The sequence below is a fragment of the Entamoeba invadens genome (genome assembly GCF_000330505.1).
Source record: "Entamoeba invadens IP1 unplaced genomic scaffold scaff_1105074726103, whole genome shotgun sequence".
In the NCBI taxonomy this organism is placed as follows: domain Eukaryota; phylum Evosea; order Mastigamoebida; family Endamoebidae; genus Entamoeba; species Entamoeba invadens.
In genome coordinates this window covers 704,144-714,537 of record NW_004443767.1, presented here as the reverse complement: position 1 = coordinate 714,537, position 10,394 = coordinate 704,144, and the positions used below count along the sequence as shown (strand labels likewise).

Sequence of the window (10,394 nt, the reverse complement as noted above, 5' to 3'; positions counted from 1 at the left end):
TATTAATTTATTTTTAAATATATTATATATTACATCTAATGTTTGTAAATAATGATTAATATTAATTAATTTTATATAATAACATTTTTTTTATACAATAATTTTTTTCTTTTTTTCAAAATCAAATCATATTGATTAATATATATATGTTATTAATTAATATTATATATATATATATATATTAATATATATAATTAATATAATATTACTAATTAATTAATTTATAATAAAAAACATTGAATTGTATCTTTCAATTATAGATCATTGTATAAAATATAAAAAAAATAACAAACTTTACAATTTTAAGTTTCACCACACTTATTTTTTTTTTTTTTTGAAAACAAAAAAAAAATATTGAATAGTAATTTAAATTAATACAATTAATAAAAAAAAATCTTCAACTTTTCAATTTTTCTCAAATTGCAAAAATTTCGAGTTATGATTTTGAGATTGACCTACAAACGTCGAAACCTAAAAAGCGTTTTTGGTTTCGACTCAAAAGAAATTCTTTATACTTCAGATCAAAAATGCATGAGTACAAATTTGAAAGCGCACAAAGTATAGTAAAAGGAATGAATTATATAGTTTCCATTAAAGAATCCAAAAAAAATTGTTCTTACCTCGATGTCCTCGAGCAACTCTGCACCGTCCTTGTCGAATTTATTTCCGGACTTTGAGGACAACAAAACGATCTTTGTGAGTGGTCTAACCAACAATGTGACCGACTCCCTCCTCTCTTCCGTTGTAATGGAGAAATTTCCGACCGAAGTAGTAAGTATCCATGTCACCAAGAATGAATCCCACTTTGACACTCCAATAGCTTACATTAACATGTCCACTCATGATGCAGCCAAAAGGGTCATAAGTACATTAAACGGTGTTATGGTCGATGGTAAACCAATCAACATGTTTTGGGCTTTAAAGGATTTCAAGCAAAGAACAGACACTCAGACCAATTTGTTTGTGAAAAACATTAAGAAGTCGGTCAACCAGAAGGAACTCCAAGACGTCTTCTCTGCCATTGGAGAAACCCTAAGCGTCAAACTTTCATTAAATGAAAAGGGTGAATCGAACGGCTTTGGATATGTCAAGTACAGAACTCTCGAAGCAACACAAGCCGCGTTGGACAAATCCGACGAGCTCAAAGCAAAAATCGGTGAAGAGACATTTGTCGTCCAGAAATTCGAGAAACAGAACAAGAGCAGGAAGACTAATTTGTACGTCTACAACATCGACAAAAAGGTTACTGAGGAGCAATTCATTAAGTACTTCGAGACTTTCGGTCCTATTCGAAAGACCTCCGACAAGAAGCCACAAGTCTTATTTGTCTCCGAAGAGACTAAAGACACCGCAAAGGGCTTTGTCGACTTTGAGAACGAAGAAGACGCTGCTAAGGCCGTTTCTGCTCCCAAAAATTCAGTTTTAGGAAATGGTGAAATCGTCGTTGCTTATTACAAAAATAAGGAAGAGAGACGCCGAGAGTGGAAGGCTAAGACTGCTGAAGTCAAAGCAAATATCAAAGGAAAGTATAAGGACTTCAACTTGTACGTCGACACTCTTAAAGAGTCGATCACCGAGAAAGAAATCCGAGAAGGACTTGGAGAGGAAGGTGAAATCTACTCGTTGAGCATTCGATGGGTCGACAGAAAACCAACCGGCGTTGCTTATTTGTGTTACACCACTGCTGAAGGAGCTAACAACGCTATTGTTAAAGGCACTCAACTCGGCTGGAAAGTCTTCAAGTTCTTGAACAAACAAGAGATTGCCGTCAGCGATATGGCCTACGGTAATTTCATGAACCAGGCCTTCTTAATGAGCTATATTAACTACTTCCAACAGTTAACTTCCTTACAACCATATCAAAAAAAGAAATCAAACGGACCAAGAAGAGAAAGAAAGGACGACAGAAGCGATAGAAGAGAAGAGAAAGGCGGAAGAAGAGACCGGGATGACAAGCGCCACGAGAGAACAGAAAAACAAGAAAAGGTCGAGACTAAAGTCGAAAAGAAAGAAGAGAAGAAGGACGTGAAGGTCGAGGCAAAGCCAGACCAAATTACCGAAGATATGAGAAACGAACTCGGTGAGAACTTGTTCTTATACGTCGAGAAGTACACTAAGGCTGATGAAGAGAAGAACGGCAGAATCACTGGTGTCCTCCTTGATTCGATCAAGTTCGAACAACTTAAAGCTATGCTCAACAACGAAGATAAGAAGGATATCAACGGAGTTATCGACGAAGTGATCGAGACCCTCAAGAAGATCTGAGTTAAGCCAGCATTGAGTTGCTTTTGTTTTTTCTTTCTTTCACTCTCGATGAGACGCCCGATTAATCCTTTCATTCCGCTATTTCAAATCTCTCTCATGTTTTAATTTTTTATTATATAAAAATACATTTTTTACTATAATGTATAATATTTTTTTTAAAGAAGAATTAAAAAGTCTTTCAAAGAAGTTTTGTTTTGAGATATATAAATAGATGTATTATATTTGTAATTAAATTTTGCTATTTAAATAATACAATAATCAATTGTAGATTTGTCACAATCTCGAGATTGAAAGGGGAGGAACAAAAACTCTTAAAACAGTTGAAAATTAAAAGAAAATGAACGTCGAAATTGAGTTAATAAAGTACGGCTTTGCAGGAGAGGAAACGAACGGCTACGTCTATATGACAGTCAAGAAGCCGACAATCCTCAACATGGGATTTGTTTCACTCAGCCAAATTGACGTGCTGGGGTATGGCAACAATTCTGCATGCACTCGGTCATCAAGCCACACGTTCTCCAATACGATATCGAACTACCCACAGAAGATACAAAGCCAAATCAACATGTTTCCAATTAACATAAGCTCTGTCGGGAAAGAGTTTCCGCCAGGCAAGCACCGCCTTGATTTCTCATTTTATTTGCCACAAAACTTCCCGACGTCGTACGTAACACAGTGCCAGAGTTTGTCTTATTCTTTACAAGCACAAATGTTCACCAGTGACGGAAAAAACTTTTCGTCAGAGGAAGTCGAATTTCCCGTGTTGTACAATCACGCACTAATAAGTTCATTACCACTGACCGTGTCGGGTATTATTAATAACCTTTTTGTTACAATCCACGCAACACAAACAACGCTGAGCCGAGGAGAGAATGCGGTGGTGTACTTGAGCGTGTCTAACTTATCGAGTGACATCAACCGGACACTGAGAATTTTGTTGATTTCGGAATGTAACGATGGAAGTGATGTGACCATTGAAACGCTGAACGAAGTATCATTTGAACTTACCCAAAGCGAGTTGGTCAATCAACAAGTCGTGTTTCCGATCGACCAAAAAACATGCCCATCAACTGTCACCCCAACTAACTCATTGAGACATTACATCGTGGTGAAAATGGACAACTTGAAGTTCACCGAGAAAAATGAACTCCTGGCGTTGCCATTGTCAATTTCAGCAGATGCACAGAACGTCGTCGTCGAGGAAAACAAAGGGAAATCCGTGGAGATAAAACCAACATACACAATGTTCCCAAATGTTGATTCTGTTATGGTCAGTCCCGGAATTGAACATTTGAAAACGACAAACAACTCAGATATGTTTGTTGATCACATGCGTCGTTTGGTCTGTGATGCAAACGGAAAAGCAATTGACGGAATTTACCCATTTTACGAGTCAACAACATTAAAACCCGGGTGCACGTTTGGTATTTTACACAATAGGGATTGTGTTATAAACCACACGACAAAGGAAGTCATGTGGTTCAAGGACGATTTGTTGCCACAGGCTCTTCTCCAACAATGTGAAAATGCAGTTGTGACAATTCAAGTTTTGGAAGCCGAAGGGCTCAACGTGCGGTCTGCAAAAAATGTTCCAAAGGTATATTGCTGCGTCACAACAACTCCTTGGAAAAAATCAAAAGAAGTGCAGGGAATTTGCCCTGCATTTGACGATACGATGTTCTTTATCGACGTTGGGAACAATAGAAAGAACGTTATCTTGTATCTCTACGACAACTCAAGCATATTGGGTGATGACTTACTTGGCTTTGTGAATATAGATTTGACAAAAATGCCATTTCCATGTGCGATTGAAGGCTGGTTTGAGTTCAGAAATTCTCCTTTGGGAGAAGAAACATACACAGGAAGAGTGAAGTTGAGGATTGCATACGATAAAGTGAGACACAGCGCAGGTGATGTTTATGTCCATATCCCTGACGTGATTTCATGCTTTACTAAACCCATTTACTCAAATTCAACAAAAATGCAGAAACAAGTCAAAAATGCATCCGCTTTGTGCTCCCAAGCCGGAGCAACACCTTACTGTTCGATTACTTCAAATGGGAGTGTTGTTAATAAGTTTGAACAGCTTTACCAGAGTCTTTAAAAGCCATCACCAACCAAATCATAATCGAAGTACATTTGTTTTGTTGTGTCTTAAACACAAAAATAATAAATTAAATACTAACAACGCTAGAACAAAGTGAAGACGACATTCCTTTGATATGTGGTCGAATGAGTGTTTGGTAGTTTCTCTTCAGTCTGTTTGGCGGGCAAAGTTTAGTCTTTTCTTGTGGTTCGAAAAAACAGTTTAAAAACGCGTTTTGAGGCAAAGCCAGAGACTCGGGACACTTGAGAATTGAGAGTGATGAACAGTCCTTAAAACACAAATCGCCGACCCACGTCAGGCGCGACGAGAACGCGAGTTTTTCCAATGACGTACACGCTTCAAACGTGGAGTCTCCAAGAAGTGAAAGTGTCGTTGGGATATCCAATTTCGACAGACTGGAGCAGTTTCTGAAACTTCCATCCAACAGTGAGCCGAGTGTATTTGGCAACACGATGTTAGTCAAGTGTATACATTCACAGAAGCATTCGACTCCTATAGTAATAATACCCTCTGGTAATACAATTTCTTCAAGAGAAAAACAATTTGTAAAGCATTGTGTTTTTAAAGTGTTTATAGTAGTTGGGAGAGTCACTTTTCTTAAGAGTGGACAGGAGCAAAACATTCTCGGCTCGAGATGTAACAAAGGCGATGCACTTAAGTCGATCACCGACAGCATTTGACACTTTAAAAACGCTTCTCTTCCAATAAAAGTTATTTGTTGGAGTGATTTGAATGCACGCAAACCACTTTGAGAGAAAGCGAGTCTATTAATCACTTTAATATTCGGAGGCACATCAAATGCATCCAACTTCTGACACATTGAAAAGCATTCCAAAGGAATTTGAGTGGTTTTTGAGAGAAAGCGAACTCGATTTAAATTTGTGCATTGGTTGAATATTTTATTTGACATGTATGTGACACTTTCTGGTACCTCGACATCAGTAAGGGCATAACACTTTTCAAATGCACTGTCTTGAATATTTTCTATTTGACTTGGTAGTGGTATCTCAAGTAAATTGATGCACCCACTGAACGCAAAAGATCCAATTGTTCTCAGCATCTTGGGAAATGGGAAGTGCTCGAGACACACACAATTTTGGAACGCCTCATTTCCTATTTCTAAAACTCCACTTGGCATTTCTAGTGAACACAATGAAACGCAATTTTTAAAACAACTGTTTGGTATTCTTCTTATGGTTGAAGGTAAAACGACGGACGTTAACACTTCGCAATTTTCAAATGCGTTATTTCCTAATGCGCCTACTTCTTGAAGAATAAAGAAATGCAAATTAATGCAATTGGAGAAACAGAAATTCCCAATAGAAGCTCGACTCATCTTTACAGAAGTTAACTCACTGCAGTTGTTAAAGCATTTTTCACCTAAAATAACACTACCAAGAATCTTCAAACTTTCAAGCTGTGAACAGTTCTCAAAACATCGAGCTCCAAGGTGTGTGACACTTTTGGGAATGACTATTTCTCTTATCTGAACAGCTTTGAAGCATTCATCTGATATTGAAGTTATACTCTGCAGTAGACTCGTCTTCTTCATATAATCCTTTTCATTTGTTAACACCACTTTGTTGCATAAAATACCCTTTTTGTGGTGTTCACAAGACGTCTTGTAATCAACGGGACACGTCATTATATATTTTGATGCGTGTTTATGTAAGTACTTCAAATCGTTCTCATTATAAAAAAATTGCGTTTCGATCTTTTTGAAAAGCTTTTTGGTCTTTTTCGTAAGGGAAATTGGGTTGTAATGAAATCGTTCAATGTTCTTATGGAACTTTCTATTGACACACTCAAAATTAAGAAAATCAACTTTGTCGTTGAAATACGACGACACTATATACCCATAAACACCTTCAAGCTGTGTCGGTAGCTTATCACTTGTGCTTGACAAACTCATTTGTGGTTTTCTCGTTCAAACCGTGAAGTGGTTGGTCTAACAAACTTCTTTTAATTTATAATTCTCGAAACCATTATTAAACTATATCAGGACTCTCACAACTATTGACCAAATTTAACAAACCATTTTAACTTTTTTATATTTTTAAAAAGAAACATTTTTATGTTATTCTATACATGGTTGAACTGATTGTAAAGAATAACTATATTTTTTTAATATTTATACCATAATTTATAATAAAATTATCTGTATTGAATAGATAATGTTGAATGGAAGTAATTTTTTTTTTACTTCTTTTTCAATTGATAATTAACAATATAATTTTTTTATTAACTTTTATTAAAAATTGGTTTTTGTTGTTCAAACAACTGACGAAAATAAGTTTTTTTCTTCTAGTTTTTTTGTAATGATTTGTTCTTTTGTTGTGTTGATACTAAAAATATACTACAAGAATTACTACAATAAAACTATAACTATTCAAAACAACTAATAGTAAAGTAAAATTAACTATAAACAGGGTAATCCAAACCGTAACAATTTGTGCACTGCGTGGCACTTTCGTGACGTGGCAAACCAAAAAGACAAAAATAATTATTTTGTTTTTTTATATTTTAGTTTAACTATTTTTTGCTTTGTGGTAATATAAAAAATAAATATAATTTAATAACGTCGAAAACACCGAGTTTATATATAAATATCAATAAAAAACTTAAAAAAACAATGTCGAAAGATGAATACACACAACTTGTATTATTTGAGAGGATAGACAAAAACCGTTTTTATTGCAAAATATGTGGGAAAATATTAACCAGAATTGGAATGAATCAACATATCCACTCCATTGAATACACCAAAAAAACTATAGACTTGATTTTAAACGTTTATAACTCCGGTAAAAATTTTATTTTTATTAAAAAAGTGCAAGAAAAAGAAGTTCAAGAAGATGATAGAGACACAAAATTGTTACAACATGTTAGAGAGTGTGAGTTGTTTATTTCGAAAAAATTAATCCAAAACAACCTTATTTCGAAAACAGAAGTTATCAATGATATTATAAATGGTGTCATCGAAGGAATAAAAGTCTACGGTTTACATTTTTATAAATGTCTTTGTTTGTCTAAAACAACAATGAGACGTAGAAGTGATGAAGAATGTTCAATTGAAAAAGAACAAATCAAAGTTATGATCCAAAATTGTGTTTTTGTAGCAATACAATGTGATGAATGCAAAATACACAAAGTTAGAAAATATGTAATGTGGGTGAGATTGGTAATGCAAAACGCTGAAGTCAAAGATATTCTTTTAAAGTTTTGGGAAGCCACACTTTCGACTGGAAAATCTATTAAAGACAGAATATTTAAGTATTTTCTAGAGTTTGGTGTGGAACGCAATAATATAAGTATTTGTACGAGTGATGCGGGTTCAAATATCTATGGTTGTTACAATGGATGTTATGCTCTCATTATGAAAGAGGTTAACTATGAAAACAGTTTTTTATTTGTGATAAAAATAGATGTTTTTGTCATACAATTAATCTGGCGCCAAAAGAACTTGAAAAGGATTATTTAGTTATTCGTCTATTAGAGTGGTTAAAAGATATTTGTTATATTTTATCAGAAGATAATGATTGGAAAATGATGGGAGGAGCCACTGTTGGAACATACTGTCCTACACGTTTTTTAAGTATGAAATCAATTGTAACGTTTTCATATAACAATTGGAAGGAAATTGAATTTTTTTTCTTGAAAAAAGTGTTGAGTGTGAAAGTGTCAATGATATTGATATGAGCGATTTACTTTCTTTTTTGGTTGATAAAGATAGTCATTTCATTTGTGCTGTTCTTATGGATACTTTGGTTGATTTGTCGTATCTTAATCAATAATTACAACACAAAGACAATATAATTTGTAGAGATATAATTGAAATTGAAAATTTTTACATCCATATAATTGAAATGATATTGTGTGTGAAAAATGACAACTTTAGTTCAATGCAAAATGTTTCGAAGATTATGGCATTCGATGTAGAAAGGAGAAAAATTATGATATTGAAATTGTTGACAGTATTAAAAACAAAGTTCAAAAAACGGTTTCAATTTTTGGAAAAATATTTTGATAAGCTTCAAGAAAAATGTTATTTAGCAATAGAAATAGAAAAATATTTAAATAAAGAAAAAGAACTTGACTGTGATTTTGAAGTGTTAAGAGAGGGAATTGACATTATGAGAGAACAATATCATAATTCTTCAATATCTCAATTTAAAGAAAAAATCGTGCCCAGACTTGTTTTGAAAAAAGGACATCTTGAAACTGACTATATATTAGATCTTCATTCTTTGCGTTCTTTAATACCTCGGAACACGGCTCTGTGGACATTTTACTTATACTTGCTAAGCGCATATTCAACAAGTTGCTTATCTGAGTCATCTTTTTCATCCGCAAAATTGGGTTGGAAACCTCATTTGTCAGAAATGGAATATAATAAGCAAATGTCGATGAAGGGTTCTAGAGACAATTTTGCAACTGCCCCCGATTTTCAAAAACATTCAAATGAGCAGTGAGATGATTTTGTTTAATTATTATTGATTAGTTTATTTTTTTTAATAAAAGATATTATTTTCTTCTTACAAAAATTTGAAAAAAATATAAATAACATTATATTTATTGGTAATTGTTATTTGTATATGCCGTAAATATTTATTTTAATATTATTTGACAATATTTTTATTTCTCTTTACCAAATAATTGCTCTATTTATATCGGCCAATTCCATCCTGGTTTGGCACACCCTGGACTATAAATAATGATTAATGAAAACAATCTATTTTTAATTATTACAATAAAACTAATAAAAGCTAAATAAAAACCAATCACATATGAATGAGAACTAAACAAGACATAAACTATACAAAGAACCATACATTTGATTCTATATGGATTCTCCTATCCCTTTCACGTTTCGTTGTCTAATCCAAAAGAACAACGCCTGTCTCCTTTTGAATGACTTTTTTCAAGTGTTCCTTAATCTTTTTTCTCTCTTTTAAAGGGTCGACTTTCTTTGTGAGTCTTTGGAACTTTTCGTTTGTATCTGGTGTATAGATGATGAACTTTTTGATGAAATAGAGCATATAGACTCCGCAGTCATATCCGTTCTTTTGTTGTGGGACGTCGATGAAGATATCCTTCTCGTCGTCTTCCCAATTCTCCCATTCGCTTATTTTGTCATTTCTTTTAAATTCCCATCGAAGAAATTCTTTGATCTTGGCCACCATCTTTTTGCTCGACTTACTACTTCGAAGAGAGTCGACTATTAAAATACACGGTGACTTGGTGTAATCATTATAACTCAATTCTTCTCCATCCGATGAATCGACTCTCATCTCCACTTGTTTCTCAGTCTTCTTATCATCGGACGTTCCTTGATAAATGGGGTATATCGGACTCTTCTTCGAGTTCGACCGTTTAAACGGGGTTTCCAAAAGGGATTGTGACAGACTCTCCTCCGACTGTTCGAACTCTTCTGCCACTGTTCTCTTCTTAATTGTGAGACTAGATGTGTCCGTGTCTTTCCCGTAATAATGTTCATCGACTGCGCCGTCCTCTGTTTCGCCAAGGGTAGCCCAGTTCAGCACGTCCTTTTCTGTTTTGTTGCAGACGATAATTAAGAACCAGTGGGAGTCGAGGATACACGGAAACAGTAAAAATCGGTAGTCCATCATAAATGAATTCTTGTCAATCCAATTCAGAAACTGTTGATACCGTTGCTCTCTCTTATCGTCTTCCTCTATCGAACATATCGAATAGATCTTCGACGAGAAGAATGTGTTAAAGACCTTCAGACGGACATTTAAGTGCCGTATTTCAACTTCTTTGATATACCAATTGATAATGACGTCGTTCAACATATTCCCGTCTTCAAGGCGGTCATAGTCCGACTGTCGTAAACAGAAGTCCGACTTCTCTATTAATATGTTATCCGTATCTTCCTCAGACTTAACATTTTTCGTCTCTTTCGTTTCTTCCTTCCCCACTATCTCGTGTATTTCCAACGCAACATTTTGGCCTTTGCTTGCCTTCTCTTTCTCTTTAGACATCTTTCTCTCTTTTTAAG

The 10,394-nt window shown here is 34.6% G+C and overlaps 4 protein-coding genes across 4 annotated transcripts; 2 read left to right on the top strand and 2 right to left on the bottom strand.

The window, feature by feature from the left end:
• Positions 1-624: 624 nt before the first annotated feature.
• Positions 625-2,265, top strand: EIN_253650 (polyadenylate-binding protein, cytoplasmic and nuclear, putative; the record flags this gene model as incomplete). Its single annotated transcript, XM_004261814.1, has 1 exon — positions 625-2,265. One exon carries the CDS (start codon positions 625-627, stop codon positions 2,263-2,265), a length of 1,641 nt encoding a protein of 546 aa, XP_004261862.1.
• Positions 2,266-2,602: 337 nt separating this feature from the next.
• Positions 2,603-4,369, top strand: EIN_253640 (hypothetical protein; the record flags this gene model as incomplete). The annotated part of the gene is made up of 1 exon (XM_004261813.1): positions 2,603-4,369. One exon carries the CDS (start codon positions 2,603-2,605, stop codon positions 4,367-4,369), a length of 1,767 nt encoding a protein of 588 aa, XP_004261861.1.
• Positions 4,370-4,439: 70 nt separating this feature from the next.
• EIN_253630 (hypothetical protein) lies at positions 4,440-6,284 on the bottom strand (the record flags this gene model as incomplete). The annotated part of the gene is made up of 1 exon (XM_004261812.1): positions 4,440-6,284. One exon carries the CDS (start codon positions 6,282-6,284, stop codon positions 4,440-4,442), a length of 1,845 nt encoding a protein of 614 aa, XP_004261860.1.
• A 2,965-nt stretch (positions 6,285-9,249) lies between these two features.
• EIN_253620 (hypothetical protein) lies at positions 9,250-10,377 on the bottom strand (the record flags this gene model as incomplete). Its single annotated transcript, XM_004261811.1, has 1 exon — positions 9,250-10,377. The coding sequence occupies one exon, from the start codon at positions 10,375-10,377 to the stop codon at positions 9,250-9,252; it is 1,128 nt and encodes a 375-aa protein (XP_004261859.1).
• Between the last annotated feature and the right edge of the window lie 17 nt (positions 10,378-10,394).